This window comes from Heliconius melpomene, chromosome 12 (assembly GCF_056956725.1).
Source record: "Heliconius melpomene rosina isolate 202511_hmr_F chromosome 12, ASM5695672v1, whole genome shotgun sequence".
Taxonomy (NCBI): Eukaryota; Metazoa; Arthropoda; class Insecta; order Lepidoptera; family Nymphalidae; genus Heliconius; species Heliconius melpomene.
Genome location: NC_140400.1, coordinates 1116470 through 1138226, shown reverse-complemented (window position 1 = coordinate 1138226; position 21757 = coordinate 1116470). Strand labels below are relative to the sequence as shown.

At 32.0% G+C, this 21757-nt stretch overlaps 2 protein-coding genes across 4 annotated transcripts in view; one reads left to right on the top strand and one right to left on the bottom strand.

Annotated features, from left to right (window-relative positions):
- The window catches only part of LOC146533333 (serine protease inhibitor dipetalogastin-like), a 62187-nt gene extending 56450 nt beyond the window's left edge, over positions 1-5737 (top strand). For all 3 annotated transcript variants that reach the window (XM_085195051.1, XM_085195053.1, XM_085195052.1), the window contains exons 4-12: positions 232-379; positions 668-829; positions 994-1137; positions 1325-1489; positions 1809-1970; positions 2180-2305; positions 2998-3174; positions 3538-3696; positions 4654-5737. In XM_085195051.1, the coding sequence (XP_085051177.1) occupies positions 232-379; positions 668-829; positions 994-1137; positions 1325-1489; positions 1809-1970; positions 2180-2305; positions 2998-3174; positions 3538-3696; positions 4654-4732 (1322 nt within the window). In that variant the 3' untranslated portion in view covers positions 4733-5737. The remainder of the gene's footprint in view (positions 1-231; positions 380-667; positions 830-993; positions 1138-1324; positions 1490-1808; positions 1971-2179; positions 2306-2997; positions 3175-3537; positions 3697-4653) is intronic.
- Positions 5738-7699: 1962 nt separating this feature from the next.
- Positions 7700-13545, bottom strand: LOC146533332 (facilitated trehalose transporter Tret1-like). The gene is made up of 7 exons (XM_085195050.1): positions 13158-13545; positions 10670-10899; positions 10207-10530; positions 9899-10031; positions 9418-9641; positions 8240-8434; positions 7700-8088 (listed from the first exon to the last, which is right to left on the bottom strand). Exons 1-7 carry the CDS (start codon positions 13225-13227, stop codon positions 7846-7848), a joined length of 1419 nt encoding a protein of 472 aa, XP_085051176.1. The 5' UTR covers positions 13228-13545; the 3' UTR covers positions 7700-7845.
- Between the last annotated feature and the right edge of the window lie 8212 nt (positions 13546-21757).

Here is a 21757-nt window from a genome sequence, read left to right as displayed (position 1 = left end):
CTTGCAGAGGGAACTCAGTGCTGAGGCACTCTGTTCTCCACACACTGCCCAATTTATGAGAGATTGAATGTTGAGTCGCGAAACTCAACGCCGAGTTTGTCTTGTTACAAGTGCGACAAAATACCGAATCGAATCGGGAATCGAACCGACAACCGTAACGTGTATCAAGACGGCCTATCATTATAACTTAGAAAGATATTTATAAATTATGTATTTTATCAATATTTACAGGTGTAAGACTAGCTCAAGACCAAGGTTCATGTTCGCGCGCTCAAGGGTCAAAATGCGAGCATCGATGCACAGCTGAACGGGATCCGGTCTGTGGTACCAACGGCAGGACCTATTTGAATAGATGTATGCTGCAGGTGGAGATATGCAGGTTAGTGTAGGTTCGATTATGCAGCATCAGGGAGTTTATAAATCTTGGTGGAAAAGTAAAAGACTTTATCTTTTATCTATCTACATATCAGACCTCATGCTTGCCTAATTTGTTTTTTATTGTACAAAAAGTTAAATCGATCAAGTACGTAGTTCTACAATTACATTTCACACCGCGCTTATTATTAATACATTAGCCATAATATATTATTAATACATTTTTATTTATTTACTTCAAATATTATATTATTTAAACGTAATAAAACCAAATATCTATCTCCTTTAACAGAGTAGGCATCAGTCTCTCCCATCTTGGCGCTTGCAACAACATCAGTGCCCACAGAGAGAACTGCCCCGTCGATTGTTCCCAGGCTCCTTTAGACGGGCCCATCTGTGGCTCTGACGGCAACGTTTATAAGAGTACTTGTCAGATGAAGCTGCTGACTTGCGGGTGAGCTTATTTCTTCTAAATAGGGGTAATGTAGGGGTACAGTACGACCGATGAATCGTGGGCACGCAAGCCACTTCTACTCTCAGAGAAAAATAATCAAAAGAAAGCATAAATGTTCTTTCTTTAAATTTTTATTTTTATTTTTTATTATTTTCTATTTCCAGCCAAGGTGTAGTAAGAACGAGTAAGAAACATTGTCAGACCACCCGCCACTGTCGCGAGTCTTGCTGGAGGGCGTCGAGACCCACTTGCGGCTCTGACGGCAAGTTGTACGCTAACGCTTGCAGGATGAAGGCTACTAACTGTGGGTAAGTAGTTCAGTTTGTATTTTTTTTATTTTCAACAAGGAAGACAAAAAGAACCTACCTCCTCTACGCAAAGGTGGATTTGCGGGAAAGAGCGTGAAGATGAAAATTATTTAGTAATAGTAAAAAAAATCTTTAATTGTAACTTTAATTTAATCATATATTTATAATTTTTTTTTTAAATCCCCAGTAAACACGTATTCGAAGTCCCCATGGCGTTTTGCGTGTCCCAAGAAAGGACATCTGGAGGTGACCCCTGCCCCACCGACTGTTCAGGACAAAAGGAAAAACTTGTCTGCGGCTCTGATGAGAATTTATATAGAAATGAATGTGAAATGAAGATGCTTAATTGTGGGTAAGTGGACATTTTTTGTTAGGACTTCTAGTTAACTTGTATTGGATAATATTGATCAAGTAGGTACTTTAAATTTAAACTTGTAAATTATTACACTAACTAATTATAGATACGTACTTCCATTTTCGATTCATATCCATTGAGCTGGACTGATAGTTCAAATAAGGTCCTTAATAGTGGAACTCTTCACAGGTTACTAGTAAGAGATTCTAATTTAGTCTCTATACTCGTAATTTGGAGGTCCCAGTACACTCGTAATACTTGGTGTAGAAAGGCGTGTTCTTTTTAGTTTTGTTTTCAACAGTATATCTATTTTCAGAGTAAGCAATAGAAAAATGGTCAAGAAAATGGATATGGAGAAATGCAAGTCTAAAATGAGCAAGTGCCTCAAAGTGAAGTGTCCGAGCGATGTCGATCCCGTATGTGGAACTGATGCCAACGATTACACCAATCCTTGTTTATTGAAAGTCGCTACGTGTTTGTAAGTTTATTCATGTTTTTTTATAATTTTCAGACATATTCTGTTTGAGTCTGATTAATAAAACTAATATTCTCTCCAGGTGTTCTCAGCAGAACTGTCTTCCGAGACTATGTAACCAGTTAGTTTTATGTAACTTGACGATTCAAAGTTCGATTTTAATTTTAATATAATAAAAAAATATGCAAATTAATTAAAATATTATATTACAGAAAAGGCGTGCAACTAGCCCACTTCGGTAACTGCACTCTTTTACCTAGAATGGAGACTGACTGTCCGGAGAACTGCGACAATGTGGTGGAACAACCAGTCTGTGGCTCTGATGGGAATGCTTATAAGTATGCTTTATTTTAATCTACTATATATAAAACCGAAAGGTCACTCACTCATCACGAAATCTCAGAAACTACAAGTGCTAGGAATCTGAAATTTTGCATAGGAGTTACTTATAGGACGTAGGTGCTCGCTAAGAAGGGAATTTGCGATATTCAACGTCTAAGGGGTTGTTTTTGGGGTTGAAAGTTTATATGAAACTTCGTTACTACAAATGCTAAGAGTCTCAAATTTTGCATAGACGTCACTAGGACGTAGTCATGGAGACAGAAATTAATAATAACATAGTTCACGCGGGTGAAACCACGAGCGGGCCGCTAGTTCTATATAAAACTCTTCCTTTACGTAGACGATATCGACGTCAATTTAAATTAGATTGAGGCCGTCATGGCGCAGAGGCAGAAGCGTGTGACTGTAAACGGTACCGGTTTTTGGGTTCAATTCCCACTCGGGCGATAGAATTATTATTTGTTTTTAATTTTTTTTTCGCTCTGGTAACGGCGTTGAGTTCCTCGGCCCGAAATGCTTCTAAAATTTGGAGGAAATTGCTGAAAGGAGTGTCTTACACTATATTTCCTGTGTCCTACCCTGCTAGATGCAAGTCATCATTGCGTGAAGCTATAAAATAGAATTAGAGTCATGTTACATTCAAAGTCTTAAACATTTCGAAATATTATATTTTTTCTTTATATTACAGATCCGAATGCGAGCTCCGCAAACAGACATGCGGCCAGCACGTTGTCTCAGTATCGGCCTCACACTGTCGCACTACGGCGTTGTGCCACGAATATTGTCCAGATACACCCGCCTTTGTATGCGGCTCTGATAACAGATTTTATAAGAACGAATGTATTATGAAGAAAGATAATTGTGGGTAAGTGACGCCATCTGTATACAAAAATATGTAAATATTAGTTCTTTTTTTAGACTACATATATTTTTGACTGTTGCCGAATTTGAACCAGCGCCTCTTGGACGGTTTCCTAGTTTAAATTATGCTACGTTGAGTTACAGAACTCAACGTGGTTTGTTTGCCAGAGTAGAGACATTAAAATCCGAGTGGATACGAACACAAAACCATCACATCGAAAATGTTTTACATATTCTACAAATTCTTTCAGCTTACCCTACGACGCCGTATAGAGCATACAGTTATAAATAACAGTTACATGTTTATTTTACATATTTATTTTTTGTATTTTACCATATCATCAACTATCATTACCTTTTCCCACAGTAAACATATCTACGTAGTGCCTCTTAAGCGGTGCCTCGCCCGCTTCCAGTACTCAGGGTGTGCGCGCGTGTGCTCACCCGAGTACGACCCCGTCTGCGGAACTGATGATAAGACTTACTCCAACAAATGCTTCTTGGACATGGAGAATTGTAGGTCGAGGTGAGTTCCAAATATTATCACTCACAACTGATACGACTTGACTAGTCAATAAATGCTTCATAAATGAAGATAAATGTAGATAGAGGCATGCTTTGGATTTTTGTTAATGATTGAAGGTATTATGAAGACTTAAAATTTATTGTGTTGAATACCTTAAAGATACCAACAAAAATATCTTAAAGATATCTGAATACCTTGAATAAGACCGTGGCTATAATTCAAATCCACCTTGGCTTAGTTAGGTTGTAGGCCTGATACTCTTTTTTTTTTTTTTTTTTCACTCTGTTTCTCGCACATACCAGGGTAGGCAGAGGGAACCTGGGAGCCTTCCGCTTCCTTACTTCCGTTCCTCACTTTCCACGTCATTTCAGACATATTTCATTCCGTGCCGGAACTCAACGCGGCGGTTTGCCTCAGACGGAGAAGTGAAAATATTTAATATTTCAATTCCTCGAGAGGAAATCGAACCCACACCCCCTGTCGCGTTTACAGTACCACGCTTGTGCCCTTGAGCCACGACTGGCCTCTAATGATAATTATTATTAACAAATTAAAAGTAGTTTTGTGTAATATTGAGGTAAAACCTAAAATATTTACTTACCTTACTTAGCTTGACAAATATTCACCTTATATTACCTTACGAGGACAGCGAACTTGTAATACTGATACAAATATGTTTTATTCGTCTTGTTGGTTTTGTTATATTTACGTAGTATACTTTGCTGTTACTCGCAACAAAAAATAAATAGTTTCCAAAATGGCATAGATTTTACAATTTAACACGCCAAAAAAAATTATGTTGAATAGTGAACCTACAGCTATCACTACACCATAATGTCAGTATATTTTTGTGTATATTTTATTTATTCATTCCCCACATGAGAATCAAACCCACTGAGCTACGATGGTCTCATATTAACATTTAAATAGTCAATTTATATATTTATTTCATTTCAGAAGTCTCGTCCAGCTCAAATATCTGGGTACTTGCACTGAACCCATTGCTGAAGAACCCAAGAACTATTTATATCGATAGACCCATCCAGGGAATTTAGTAACCTGCTTGTTCATATATCGAAATAATGCATCGGATTTGAATCCACTATTAGTGCCAACTTTATTGTAGAGACCAATATAAATCGTCTTCCATTTTCGATTCTGTAGTTATTTGTATTTAGATATACTACACTAGTTGAAATATTAACTGAATCTTTACTCAGTATTTTCTGGTATTTTCTAAGCAATTTTTAAAGTAAAATATACTAAAAAAAGTAGAATATACATAAAATTCCATTTTTCATATTAAAATAAATTATACGTAATTTTTCCGAGAAACTACTTACTCTAAAAGATATTAAATAAATACAAACGTATTCGAATTTTATAGGACCTCCTTTAACAATATTTAAATTTTTACAATATTAAACTATCCTTACATCCTTAGTAGGGCAATAAGTGATTTAACTACAAACGTATGTAAAATGGCGGCATTTGATGTGCGCCGCCATTGGCTGCAAAAGTATGAAAACCTTTTTTCACAGTTTCAAGGGAATGAAAAGACAATATGTTTAACTTTAATTATAAAATCAAAGTATAAGGCATTTATAGAACTTTACTGCATTTATCTGAGCCAATTTACTCAAGCTTAGTTATTATATTTTAGGCTAATAATAAATATTTTAAGATTTGACTGTTTATTTATTCTATTTATTATCTGTAGTTAGTGACGTGTAAATAAAAATAACATTCCGCCATCTTGTTTTTACTATCAAAAAATCACTGAATTCATTGTTTGTTATATAAATAACGTCACGTCAATTTTTTTTGTATTTTTTGAAATTTTTAAAACATTATGGTGGCGTAGTGTTGATAATAGAAAATTGTCATCAAAATTGATTTTTCTTGATGACACTTTTCTATGAGGGAAGTAATTGAGTAATTTCTAATTAACTTATGACATACATATATTTCAAAACTATGAACATACTCAATGTATACGGTGTTTAATAAACAACTAATAAATGAATTTCAATACTAAAAAGTTTTTTGTTTATGTACCTAAATATTTTTGGGTTTTAGTTATCTCTGACTCAATTATAATCAAAGGAACCTCGTGAGTCGAGAGAACCTCGTCCTCGTTAGACGAGAACGAGAAAAATGGAGTCCATTTTTTGCTTTAATATATTTTTAAAGTCTGGCAATATTTTATTATTTCCTATTGACTCATAATTATTATTCAATTAGTTTAAAAATGATACGCATAGAGCTTAAACATTCCAAAGATTGTTATTAATTATAATGTTACCGAAATTGTAATAACTACTTATTATGTATTATTTTTGCCTTGAAATTTGTATTAATTATTCTAAGTACATCGCAGCGTGGCAAGAAAGTCCATGATAAGGGATTTATTTTTCACAAAAATAATTTCTTAATAGTTTTGTTGATGCACCGATCTTCTTACTTCACGTTCATGTTCATATCTTAGGAATCAAAAGAAAGTTGCAATGAAAACTTACGATATAATAATTATGTGAAACATATGTACATAGGTATGTCAGGTAAACCATATTAACTTCTCCGTTCCAGATTTTCCGTTTATTTTAGAGGTTACATGTACTCATAGCTAATTGCTTCCACATTATCCAATACGATGGAGAAAATAATTTTATTCAGGAACGTGGGAGCCTAGGGTTCAAACACTCCGTTTCCATTAAGAACGTTCTGTTCCCTTCTATTCGCCGATCTTGAGGTATTGCTTGTTGCCTCATTACCAGAGCGAGGAAATGAAAACATTAAATATTTCATTGCCAAGAGCGGGAATCGAACCTACTGTCGATTCATACATTAGGGACCCAGCGCTACGACGGCCTATAGATATTATTTGTATTGTACAAGATATATTATTATTTATATTGTATTATTTTATTTAAAATATTTTTATTTAGTATTTCATACAAAACCTGTTGATCAATTCAATAGGAGATCCACAAGGCTCGAAATAAGTTGCTAGCTCTTGGACTAGATTTTTGAAATTATTTGAAAAGTCTGTAAACGTTTCCATGTTTAAGCTATTATTCCATTTTAGTATTCCAGCTGGAAAACAAAATTGTTAAGCTTTTAGTAGACTTATACCTCTGTACCAGATATTACAGAGAGTGACGTAGCTATAGGTTTCGCCAATCAACACGCAATATCTGAAAAATTAGGGGGAAAGTGGGGGAGTGTCGTAGCACTATTTTCCCTGTGTCTACCTTACTATACGAGTATGTGAGAATATGCGTAAAGCTCAAAAAATATATTCATCACTTTAACTTTTGTGTAGTGAAAAAATCTGTAGTAGTTCGGTAAGTACCCACATACCTACCTACTACAAACAAATATGATAATAACCACAACCACGCCATGAAAAATTGTAGTTCATTATTTTATTTTATCGTATACTTGTTGAATTTTCTATGAAATGTCATTTTTGACAGTTGATTGAAAGATTCAACATGTATATATTTTTAATTTAAAAGTCAATATCGCTACTTTAGTTTTATTTTATCTGTTGCTGAATTTAATACAAATTTTGAACACCATCGCAACATAAGGAATTCATTACATTTCATTCCATTTCTGTTTTCTATTGAATTTTTACATTTGAAGATTTGTTATTGGTTTGAACTGGTTTTTCAGTTTTGGATCTTGTCACCTTGTCTACTTTACCGTCATAGAAACTTAAACGGATAATGTGTGGATGTGGCCAAGACGACGACTAATCCGATCCCTTATACGATGTCCCCTTACCGCTGATGGTAGAAACGAGAAACGTGAAATTTTGACAGATGTTTAGTCACCAGAAGTAAACACCCATTAAGAAGATATTTTGAAAAATTTTCACCCTGATTGGGTGGAAGTTTGTATGGAAAAATCTTTAAATCGGGAACAATCTGTGTAAAATTTGAAATTCTTAAAAATATTTTATTGAACATGTATGTAAATAAAAGTAGTCCAAAAACAGTTTCTTAGATTTTATACTTAGTTACTTTTTTGTATTATATACATAGTTACATACTTCCTCCTCCTACCTTATAGTTACAATTTGACCTAATAAAAGCATAGTAATATTTACAAAGTGAACGGTTAATTGTGCCTACCAGTGTATTATATAGGATTTAATTCGATACTTTTCCTTTTATCTTTCCTATATATTTCTTCTTCAGTCTTACCACGAGTTTCGATTAAAAATAATATAACAAAAACTACTGATATTAAATTGACAAAACCATAGAAGACGAATGGGGCAAAGTCACCCATCAATTCTGCGATTGGAGTGTAAGTACTTTGTGCTACGAACGTCAGGAACCACGCATACGTTACCACCACCCCTACCACTTTTGCTCGGATCTGAAAAGAAGAAATTTAAATACTTAATTATAATAATAAATCAAAGATACTACAATATCTAGGTATATAGCAAAGTAACTTTAAGAATTCGATAGAGTTAGTATTCAATCTGAGTATCAAAATTGGCACATTTATATTTACTTATACTTACTTGAAAATTAAACATTTCAGTCATAATAATAAAGGACAGCGGTGACACGCCGCTGCTGTACATCGCCACCGCGACTATCAAGGCTATCAAGGGCATCCAAGCTGGTACATTACCATATTGTTTTTGTGCCAAAATCATTAACGCGAGCGCGAACATCGCCAAAGCACTTAGAGAATATGTTGCGATGAGAATAGGCTGTAAAAAATATATTTATGTTATTATTCATATATTCATATAACAATTACTAATAACTGGATTTTAGACAGATTTCTCATACAATTGCTTTGGCCAATATTTTTATTTTTTTCAAGCTACAATTTAAAGATTTTGTAGGCATTGTGTGTTGAGTGGCGGAGCTTAACGTCGCGCTTCTCCTTGGTACCAGAGCGAGAAATTGAAAATATTTCATATTGCTCAAGTGGACATCGAACCCACAAGTTGTCGCGTTTGTCGCACAGTCCCACGCTTGTATCCCTGCGCCACGGTTGGCCTCATTTACCAGTTTTAACTAACATAATACAAAACTACAATGTTATAGTATTTTTTATCTAAAACATTTACATATTTATGGCTTCGCCCGCATGGTCAAATACGAATAACTACATTCTAAGTAACCTAGATGACTTAGACTGGAGGTACAGTGGGCTATATTAACGCTTTTAATCAAATAAACTGTTATACTTTGTAATATTAGTATAGATAAATAATACAATATTTATTTAGATATAAAACTAACACACTATTCGTGGTGATAGTAAGTTATGATTTAAGTTTTGTTATATAATAATTATGAATATATTATAATCATCAAGTTATCATTGACGTCATAGCGAAATTGACACGTGTTCGATTACTGATTCTTCTTTCCGCATAGCGGTTACTAATCCAAATCCACTTGGAGGTAGCTCCTCCTTTCATAGTGCAACAATTAATAACTTAATTGGTATTAAAATACAAAAAGAGGAGTGCTCTATCATTTGCGGAAAATAATGACCAGAATATTGTTTTATGTTTTTTAGTTTCACGCGTTATCCCGCATAAAACGGGGTAGGCTGAGCGTGTTGAATATGTCTGGCAGATATTTATTATACTTCGTCTTAGTTTTGTTAAAAATAAAACGGTCTGTAGAAATAAATACTCGTAAATAAAAGAATTGATAAAAAAATATATTTTGTTACCTTTCTGCCACACTTCTCAACGCAAAAGGTCAATGCAAGAGATGCTAAGATCATTACTACAGGAAAACTAAATGATTGTATCTCAGGACTGATATCGAATCTTATACCTGTAGATGCAAGAATTTTCGTCGCGAATGTGACAATAACAAACGCACCATTGATCTCATAGCATGTAAATAGTAGAATTATGATGATAAACCCCCGCCGCCAGGATTTATTTTTTACTGAAAAAATAACACATTAATATTATTTAACACATTAGTAGATAAATTATTTGTTCTATTTATTAATTATTATAAAGGAATAAAAAATTATAATATTATTTATTATTAGTAGATAGCATTGCCACTTTTTTGGAAATTTTCCAACACACACATCACATCTTAAATGTTTTTTTCCGCTATTTTTCTGTCTAAGTTTAACTTATTATAATTATTGCCGTGACTATAATATATCTCTAGTAATATTAATAAGGACTTACATATACTTATAAAAGTGATGTTAGGCAAAAGTTTAAAGTTATTTTCTTGTTTAATCATATCATCAACAAGTTTTTGTACAATTGCATCGTCTTTGTGGAGGCCTCTAAGGAATGCGACTGTCTCTAAAGCATGCTGCAAAGCAATTCTATTATGAGTGATAATAAGTATCCTTTATGGTGAAAATAAATCCATATAATACATTTATTTGTTTTACTTTAATTTATTTCTGATCTCGTTTCATAATTTGACAATCATCCACAAATTCGAGAAGCCATTTCAGACAAAAAGTATACTCTTTGTCACTTACTTCAATTCTATCTTGTTTTACCAAAAATGCTGGTGATTCTGGAGCTTTGGTTAACGCGACCAACGTCACTATAGACAATCCTGTGACGATTATGATAACGGTTGTATAATCTAAATAAGCCCCCATAACGTACATCAGAAATATTCCTGTCGTATGCATTAGCATTTGGAAGGTCCCTAAAATTCCTGTTATATTCTCTTGACTTATTTCCTTTACGTACATAGGTATAATGTTAAAACAACCCCCCGCTGCGAAGCCAGCGATGGCTCTAGCTATAATGAGTAAAGCTAAAGATGTGTATGAAAGACGTATCGTCCACGAAATCTGAAAATTGAGACAGTTTTGTAAGATATGCATTTAAGAAAATAATATATTTGAAAATATTAAAACATCTTTTTTTTCTACTAATGTCATTATTAAAATTTAGTTTATTTTAAAAACCTTAAAAATAAATACTACTTACAACTTCCAATAACGCTACAATGAGCACACCAATTTTTCTTCCATAACGATCAGCAATATATGAATATGACAGCACCCCAATGGTTGCTGTAACTCCTAAAACACTCGCAGTCCAGCTCAGCTCGTTTGATGACAATGGGTATCCAGCCGGAGAAGCATCAGATTGTAACAGCGATGTTATCGGAGAGATCCATCCACTCTCCATTCCATAAATAAGGAATGTGAAGTTTGCTTTAAACATAATAAATCATCATACCGTTATATTTTTTTATTTGATTATAAATGCAAATATATACATTTATGCAAGATGTATCTATGAACAAGTTACAAGAATCAAGAATCTCTGATAATTAAATTAAATAAATAAAACAGGAAAATCATGGGAGGATAAAGACAATGATAAATTATTTATTTAAAATATATTTATTTAGTTAATTGGTGTAATTTAGAAAAAAATGATTACTTGTAATATCGATTTTCCTGATTTAGTAACAATGTGGCGTAAGGTCGCTCCTGGAGAATATTTTATGCAGTATTTAAAACTAAGAAGAGATGAAACAAATAAAAGACAGAAGGGAGAGTATTAAATTTGGCACAGTTATAGATATGGATCGCACTAGACTAATATTTTTTAAAAGCCCATAATATTTTTTGTCAAAAACAAGTAAAACTTGAACGTGTTATAGGCAATGTAATACATTACATTATATATTACATTTATCCATCTCATTTAAATTAAAACTCGTAATTACTCGTAAATTAATATTATAGACAGAATGATGGCTACCCTTATATTTTACTTTATTTTTATACTTTAATTGCCTCCTTTTCCCCGCTTTTTTTTTATTCCTTTTCCCCCTAATTTGCAGGTTAAGTGATGGCAATGAATGTCGCTTTTTATTTTCTTGCCAAAACGAATAAATTAAAATAATTTATTCCTCCAAGTGGAAATGAATCGCGGCCTTGAATCACATGAATTAGTTTCGTATACTTAATACAATATAACAAGGAAAAGACAATACCTATCTATACGCTGAAAAATAGCTCTAGGTTAAGCCAATTTAATAAAATAATTACTTTTTCGTTGAACATATTGTGTTATAGTGTGCTAGTATTAATATTACCGATTAAAACATACAGACAAAAAAACCTTTATTTCTTATAATATCTTCTATGTACAGACAATTTTATTATATGTATAAAATATTCCTTATAAACACAACAATAAACATATCTTAACGACTTATTTTTTTATATAGATATTTAAATAATTAATACTAATAGCTTGAAAATAAACAACTGGCAAGTAATTTTCTTTGCCCTTCGAACTATAACAAATAGATAATAGAATTTTGATTATAGGTAATGCCCCGTATGACGAGATAATAAAATATACTATAACTTCTAAAAGGTATTTTACTCGTGACTTTCCTCCGGTATCATCGACACTGGTTAAAGGTCAACCGAGGTCAACTCTTGCATAATATAATATCTTATTTATAATTCTTCCATGTCTTTGTTACGGTTAACTAATGAATCACTTTTTTTTAGTTTCACGCTCTATCCCGCATAAATCAATCACGCACAACTTAGTTAAAATAGCTAGTTTTTGCCCTTCCACTCAGTTTTTGAAACTTTGCGTATTGAGTGGGATGGAAAATAATTTATTGTCTCGCACTGGGAATCTCCTGAGTGGGAATCGAACTAACAACCGTCGCAGTCAGACGCTGTGCCGCTACACCTAGATGGTTTTTCTTAAATCAAACATACCCAAAGGGTAAAACGGCATCCTATTACTAAAACTCCTGTCCTTCCTCTTACCTATATAATTGTCATTTGAAACACAAAAGATGAAATTTGTATTCCTCTTTATTAACTTCTACGCTGTTGTCCGCAAATGCAAGGGATGGTAAAGGGAACCTAGATACCTAGTGTTAAGATACTACGCTTTCATCATCTTCCTAATTAAAATTAATAAAGAAAAATATTGCGAGAATTATTTTAGTATCCTTAAAAATCTTAACAATGTAGTTAAATTGTATGAGAACACCATCCTTTAATTATCATTTTTTTTTAAATGCAAATTAAATTAAAATTTAGTGACATTTCTACCTATATTACAACTTATCAACAATTAAAAAAAAATAGAATAATGAATTACGAAACAAAACGACAAATTAAAGTGTTTGTTATTAATATTTAAATACATCTATTTTATGGATATATCTAAAATATAATAACATTAATTATTTTTTGGGTAGCCAGAATTATACTAAAGAATAAAAGGAAATAACAGTAAAAAAAATCAGTTTAAAATATATTTTGGGAAAAGAATATAATTAAATTTTTATACGTTTTCTAAAAAAGAATTGCCTTTCTTAAGTGTAAATAGCATTTTAAAACGTGTTAAAAAATATTTTTTTTTAGTAACAAAAAACAAAAAAAGAATTTTTTTTTTATTAAATAAGAAAAAAACCAATTACACTCACCCAGCATAGCAAAAATACATTGTACATATATATGACCAGATTTTTTCGTGCATTCCTCTTGAGCATCCATAATATATGAACAAAATCACTTCACACAAGTCTCTTAGCTGCACTCTTCAAACTTCGGGCGAACACTAAAACCTATCTCTCGTTTAATGACTAATTTATATATGTACATAATATCTATAAGATACCTCCTAAATACCTTTCAAAGAATGGAAAAATTGAAAACCAGTAATTTTAATTCGTTTTAGAATCCTTGGGCTGGTGATACACTTGTAGCTATAAGAGATATAAAAATTATAGCAATTAATTAATTAATTACTTAAATTATAGCAATTAATTAGTTAAACTAATATTAATTGTAAATAGTATAGTAAAGTGTGTATAGATCTCGGTTTTGACTGTTGATTATAATGAAATTATGACGAGGTCAAGTATGAGACTTTTTGATTGTATAAATATTGAAATAATATTGTTGATATGTATGAACAAAGTGTTTTATTTTGTCTGTCTTTCTTAAAGTTTTTATTAATTATATCTCTATGAATTTTCGGAAGTGATTAAATATCTATCTAACTTAAATAAGTAGTTTAGTTAGTAAAAATAAACACAGATATAAAATTAATTATTGTTTTCATTTGTACATTAGGTACTGTAAATGACTAATACTAATTTGATAATGACAAAATTTAAGTAAACGGTAGTAATAAAATGTGTTTTACAGACGTTTATCTCAAAATGTTTTGTCATTCTTGTGCTGATCGCTCTAGTGGAAACATCATAGAGTTGTGTTGGATATAATTCTAGTATAAAATAAAATAAACTTTTTAAAAACAAGCCTTTCTTATGGATTATTGTATTTAACAAATCAAGCCCTTTCAATACCGGTAATATTAGGTTTATTATTATATTATTAATCATTTTGTTAGGGTGGCCATTTTGAATTAACATCAATATTGTTTATATGTAATTTCCATGTCATCAGAACTGACGTCGTAATCCGAATTTCAGCTCAACCGGACACCAATACGTGGGTCAAATTGAGCTTGCAACAATTCACATACACTAACACACATACTAATATGGTAAATTAAAAGCTTATAGAAGCTGCTTAGAGTGAAGACTAAATGATTATAAGTTATTTCATGTTTGATGACTGTAAACGCAAAGGTTGTGGACTCTATTCTCTCTCAGAAGAATGAATTACTTTCATTTGCTTGTAATAATAACTCAAAAATTGGGTAGAATTGAGATGTATAATTGTATAGTCACTAAGAAACCTCCAATTACTCTATTACATGCGAGATAAAGCGAGATTAGAGAGCGAGAGAGAGAGAAAAAGCAATAAATGTTTTTTTTTAAATTAGGATTGGAATAGAAATATAAATTTATAACAAAACATTATTAAAAATGTATATTTTAATACATATTAATATTTCGTATTTAATTTATTTAACCTGCGACATCACATATCATCGTGCTCTAATAACAAAAGTGACTTTAAAATTCGATAAGCTTTTATTTAAATTACTAAAGTCCATCAGAGGTTAAATGATAATTTTTACTAATCATGCTAATTGTGTTTTTTTTTGTTCACGCATCTTCCGCTTTGGACAGAGTAGTCGAAGCAAACTTGGTATCAAGTAATGATGTGTTTTGGCAAAGTTGAGCGTTCCAACTTCCAGCTGTTCCATTCCTGCTTTGGAACCTGTTCCAATTTTCGGTTCAGTTCCAGCTACCGTTATTTTGTCTTGTTGCCGTGTTCTGCATATAGTTTGTATTTTTAGATAAAATCTGGATAATTAACAATTGAATAAAATTACAAAACAATTACTACAATTACATGAGTAACCTGAATTATTTTGAACTTAGAATAAGTCATTCCTGTTCTAGAATAACATCGACACTAGTACTAGAGAGCTAGTAGCGCATTCAAGTATTTCTAAACGATGATAATACGATGATATCCTAATTTTGTTTCATTATGGTTTTTATTTTCAGATATTTAAAGGGTCACACTTAGGACATAAATTGAATTAAGTTTTTTTACAGTTTAACCCGTTCTTTACGTTCTGCCTGATTTCAAGATATTGCTTGTTGAGTCGCGAAACTCAACGCTGCACTGAGTGGTCGACGATCCATTTGTTAACCGACTTCTGTAAGAAAAGGAGGTTATCAATTCGACTGTATTTTTTTTTAATTTTTTTTTATGTTTGTTAACTCATAACTTTTGACTGGGTGAAGCGATTTTGAAAATTTTTTTTTTGTTTGAAAGGTGAAGCTTCCCGAATGGTCCCATTTTTTTTTGGTCCATGTCTGACAATGGTATCTATGAGAAAATCACATATGTCTTAAATTTGCATTAGGTATGTGCGCGACAAATAGACGAATAACTCAATGTCGCGCCGACCGATTTTGATGATTCTTTGAAAGGATACACTTCAAGGATAATTTAGTGAAAGTTTGGTTAGGTTCCGATTATGGAATCCGGTGAAAATTGAGAAAGTTTGTTTTTTTTGGTAAAAAATTGATTATATTGTAATAGTTATAAGCAAAAACTTTTTAAATTGATGTCAGAAGTGACATTCTCATTGTCAACCAACTTCAAAAAAGGGAGATTCTCAATTCGCCCGAATACTTTTTATGTATGTTCTTGTCAATATACCAAAATGTAACTTTGCACAAAAATAATACCTAATTAAATGAAGTTTTACATAGGACAACCACAACCACTCGTTGACAACCACCACCACCACCATCACCACTTGTTTAAGAACCATCATTTTAATATACCCATCACTTAAAATCATGAAATAAATTAATTTTTAACAAAAAAAAACCGACTTCTAACAACGAACTAAAAAGTGAAAAATAATGATACAAAGATTTTATAATTTTGAAGTCGGTGTCAAACTAATGCTACAACACCTTTACTACAATATCTAATTACTAAGCCTGTTTGTTCTACTTGACACCGACTTCACAATTATAAAATCTTTGTATCATTATTTTTCACTTTTTAGTTCGTTGTTAGAAGTCGGTTTTTTTTGTTAAAAATTATTTTTTTGTAGTTTTTTGCGGATGAAAATTTCTAACAGGATATTTATTTACCTACAAATTTATGGCAAAATTAAAATATTTACTTATAAATATAGAATAACGGTGCAATTCACAAATATTAAATGGTTGTGGGTTCAGATGTCATAAATTTATTGAATTGAATTGAATTGAATTCTTGATATATGGCGTTTCGAGTGTGCCAGTTGAGCACAATTCATTTCGCCAATGTCACGTTGTATGACAAATTTATTTATGTATATTTTATTTCTTTATATAATAAACAACTGGTTTAGCAAAAATGTCAAAATGTTTTTTCTTTTATTATAACAAACATTAATGCTGTGGAGCACAACCTTTTTATATATATTTTTTCTAAATTGTAATGACTTTTTGTTTACGAGGAAAATTATTATGTATTGGTAAACTTATTTAAATTAATGTAATAATTTATTAAAAGTTGAGGGTAGGTACTTTTATGATGTACCTACAGTTTTGCGAGCCTTAAGCTGTACACACAAATGCAGAACTCAGCGTAAGCTTCTTAGTCTGCTGTCGATTGTTTTTATTTTCCAAAGATCAACGACCCTCGTGAGAGAAGAGTATAATAATAAAACCCCCACAAATTCAATGAAAAATGGTAATCAATATAGCTTCAAGATTTTTCTTCTTTTTAATAGAGTAGGCCATGGGTAAATTTCTTTCTTATATTCATAAGTCAATCAATAAACATGGGTCAAGGACAAGAACCAAAGCTAAAAAGGAAATCAATATAAGCAATCAGTAACTTATCAATTGTCGGTTAAATTCATAAATAAAAGAAAGAGTTCCGTTGCTGTTCGGTAAGATTAACGTTATTTACATAAATACTTCGCAAAAATAGTAATAAATCTATTAGATAGAGGCTATTGTAGCGCAGTGAGGAGGATTCCGACTGTCCGATTCAATGGTTGTGGGTTCGATCCTAATTCAAGAAAAGTAATTATTTATTTATCCCGCTGTGTCCAGTCCTGAGATGGTGATTTTTTAATTTGTAAGTTGATGCAGGTACGCCATAGATATTGATCGTCCGTACCTTTTTTATTTTTGTATTTTTCTTAATTTAGATATGGTTTTTTAATACTTTTAAAGTGATATTCCGCACTTGGGGATACGTTTTGTAAATAAATATTTTTATAAATTATGGTTTTTGTTGATTATCTCCAGTAAAATTGCCTAAATACTTAAATAGCTTCCATTCATGAGGGCTTGGAGTAAGGCGTTAACGCGTACCTCCCAACATGCAATATCTTGAATTCTCTCTCTCCTTCTCTCTGCGTTATCTACGATTTTATATTTACAAGGCTTTAGATTTTATACCGCAAATCAAAAGCTTTTATCTCACATCATAATGTTTTAACAAATTAGCACGGTTATTGTCAATTTGACCAATTCTCACGGGTTGGATGAGATTTTGCAAATATACAGAATAACTTGAATTAAATAAATAATTAGAAATAAGGAAATGTGCTAGGTTGAATTCCGCTGCTGAATTAAATACTATTCTACTCAATAAATTCGGCGGAAAGTGGAGAATTGATGTGTGGAACGTAGTGTCTTAACACTAGTTCCGCAGATTCCCTCTCACTACTCTATTATGTGCCGCATATACTGTAAAGTTAAGAAATATATATTGGATATAGAGATATTAAAATCAAATAATTATTATTCCTATCTTTCCTTTACAATCATCTATCGTTGTTCCACTTTCAGTTCCTTGATAAAGACAACTTAGTCTAGAGCGACATTTACTTGACCCCTTTTTAATTAGTTATAAATAGTGAATTGTAATTATTATTATTTCCAATGAAATATGTATCAATTAGTAGTTCGTTATGGGAATCCCTAATATATGTAGATAATTGATAAAAGCATATATAACGACTTATGACGTAAATACCTTGAATGGATATTTTGGAAAAGGTTCTTTTTAGATTCTCGCTGTAATCACATATTTAGATAAATGACCACACGAGTGGGTGTGTCATAATATGTTGGGTTGTGTAAATATACGCGTAATAACCTCCTGAGTCCTGATATTTTTTTTCTAACATTATTAATTTGACCGCGTGTCCTATAAAAAGAATAAAATAGACGTATGACTTAAGACTCGAGACTTTAGTAGCTTCTTATATATTTATAAGTGAATACAAATTATTTGCTAGAACAAACATTATTGATATATATTTATTTCATTTTAGCATTAAAATAAATTCTGTACTATTTGTTCTTCTTGTTGGTGGGTCGGTGGGTTTTAATTCCGAAAATGGCGGTGTAGAATTTGTCTATTACAAAGGAATCGCTGATTTTAGAGTTAATAATAAATTCTTTATTTAATAATAATAATAATAAGCCCCCTAAAGTCCAACCATACGTCCGAATCGAACATCTGATTCTCGTGGGGGGCGGACACGTGAAAATAAATTACTTACACGGCTAACATGGCTCTGGTAACCCTTTTTATGGAGAATATGGAAAATAAAAGATATAATTTGCGGCCGCTACCCGGGGGTCGCCGGGGCGCATCTGGAGCTAACGCTGGATGCCACAGCATGCGAACCGTTGGCGACGGGGGACTGAGCAGGCGGGTTCCCCTCGAAAAAAATGCTACAGCCGAACAATCATCCTCATCATTCACTTCTTCTTCCTCTCATTCACCGATATCAAGCATACCCTCACCACCTTCAACTTGTACCTTATTAAATTCCCCTAATTCATCACCGACATCATCACACTCATCATCAATTATAAGGTCAGCAGATGTTGTGCAGGAGGCACTTGCCAATTACCCTGCACCCACTGCGGGCTCTATCCGTGCGCGAAAAAAATGGACCGACACAATGAACCGTTATATTTGTCGCACATATCTTATTATACCCTGGGATCCGGCCGTTGAATCCTGCATAAACGAGTTTTCTTAATTAAACCTATATTAATGAATAATACATGATTAGTAGAACAGATTACACCTGGGTTGCCTGGAAGAATCCTGCCGCAATCACCTTTAATTTCATTTTTTCGTAACTCGTTTTTGGAGATAATTGCACCAATACGTTTTTTATATGAATCGCACATCATTTGAAAGATAATCGCATAAGGAATTGGAAAATTAAGGGTTGCCAGCTCTCAGTCTGCCGCAAGTCTAGGGTTGCCTGGTTTAAAGATGTCACTAAATGTTAATAATTTGCACTCATGTGTTTTTTTAATGAATTATATATCAAATTAAAGCTTATTTTTTTCTGAACACTATAAAACAGGGTTGCCTGGAAAATTCCTGCCGCAAACTGGGGTTGCCAGCGTTTGAAATATTTTATTCCGGTTCCGTTTGACTATGAGAATAGACGATGAAATGCGCGGTCTGCCCCATGTTTTAAAGTAAAATATTATATAATAGAAGGTCAATCTTAAAATCAATGTTTATTCTAATTGTTCACCTGTTAAATGATGATTTTAATCATATTAAGTACACGTAGAAAACTATTTAAAGATGAAATCATCCTTATTTTTCAAGTAAAATAATGAATGTATAATATTGAGTCTTTGCAAAATCTATTTTCTAAATACTAATATTTATTTAAATTACCATTTTGAAACAACTAAATTATCTAATTAAATAAATGTTTACAAATATCGATCTACTATAAGCTATTAATATACATACATATACATCATGTTTCCTTAATATAATGAAGGGTGACCATTATTGCGGATAATGCAAAACGTAAGTATACTTTAATGTTTAATATTATATATTTTTATCTATGTAAATAACTTCTAATACAGAATAAAATCTAGACAATTGTGGCAGTGGGATAGTTGCCTCAGTTTTGATTACACTAAGTTAGGGACGTTAGGAGTGATTGTGCTTTATTATAATTATAAGAACAATTCTTTCAGACCTAAATGCCTTAAAAACTATCAGCATAAACGGACAAGTTCTTGCTAGTGAAATTTTTTATTTATAATTTTTTAATAGTTATTATTAGTTGAATAGTTTTTCTTGGAATTAATCTTTGCTAACTTAGTTTTGTTTATTATAATTCTATTATATATATATTTTTTTTTCCTATGCAAATTATTAAAAGTTGCGTGAGAAAAAAAAAGTTGCGGCAGGCGTTGTCAAATCAAACAAGTAGAGGATGAAGAGAGAGAGAGAGAGAGAGAGACAGAGAGTTCATTGAAATATATTTTTCAATATAATTAATTAAAAAAATATCCGCAATAATGGTCACCCTTCATTATATTAAGGAAACATGATGTATATGTATGTATATTAATAGCTTATAGTAGATCGATATTTGTAAACATTTATTTAATTAGATAATTTAGTTGTTTCAAAATGGTAATTTAAATAAATAATAGTATTTAGAAAATAGATTTTGCAAAGACTCAATATTATACATTCATTATTTTACTTGAAAAATAAGGATGATTTCATCTTTAAATAGTTTTCTACGTGTACTTAATATGATTAAAATCATCATTTAACAGGTGAACAATTAGAATAAACATTGATTTTAAGATTGACCTTCTATTATATAATATTTTACTTTAAAACATGGGGCAGACCGCGCATTTCATCGTCTATTCTCATAGTCAAACGGAACCGGAATAAAATATTTCAAACGCTGGCAACCCCAGTTTGCGGCAGGAATTTTCCAGGCAACCCTGTTTTATAGTGTTCAGAAAAAAATAAGCTTTAATTTGATATATAATTCATTAAAAAAACACATGAGTGCAAATTATTAACATTTAGTGACATCTTTAAACCAGGCAACCCTAGACTTGCGGCAGACTGAGAGCTGGCAACCCTTAATTTTCCAATTCCTTATGCGATTATCTTTCAAATGATGTGCGATTCATATAAAAAACGTATTGGTGCAATTATCTCCAAAAACGAGTTACGAAAAAATGAAATTAAAGGTGATTGCGGCAGGATTCTTCCAGGCAACCCAGGTGTAATCTGTTCTACTAATCATGTATTATTCATTAATATAGGTTTAATTAAGAAAACTCGTTTATGCAGGATTCAACTGCCGGATCCCAGTCTATTTTAACAAAATGCGAAACCACGTTATTGAATAATTATTTAGAACCCCTACACCAAGAATTTAGTAGTAAATTTCCCGAAATGCAGGTAACTAGACAACGTATAGGAGATCAACGTAGAGCAATAATAAGAAATAAACTATTATCAGATGATACCTTAGCTCAAATTATGATTGAAGTAAAAGAACTATTACAAATCGGTGATCAACCACTTACAAAAAATAACATGCACTCAACTCAACTTTCACACTCAAACACTAGAATGAAATGGTCAAACCAACTTAATGAAGAAATTGTTAAATGTTACTTTGAAGTCACCCAACTGGAAGTTAATAAGACTTCTTATCGTAAAAACCTGTACCGTTTATTTATATCTAGAAACCCACACCTATCACACCTTACAGAACAAAGAATAGCTGACCAGAGACGACTAATATTTACGAACAAAAGTA

Excerpts from the sequence above, each read along its gene's own strand:
- LOC146533332 (XM_085195050.1), bottom strand. The coding sequence starts at position 13,227 with ATGGATGCTCAAGAGGAATGCACGAAAAAATCTGGTCATATATATGTA. Across the intron at positions 10,531-10,669 it reads TTGTAGCGTTATTGGAAGTT|ATTTCGTGGACGATACGTCT; the intron begins GTAAGTAGTATT and ends CTCAATTTTCAG. Across the intron at positions 9,642-9,898 it reads CATCACTTTTATAAGTATAT|TAAAAAATAAATCCTGGCGG; the intron begins GTAAGTCCTTAT and ends TTATTTTTTCAG.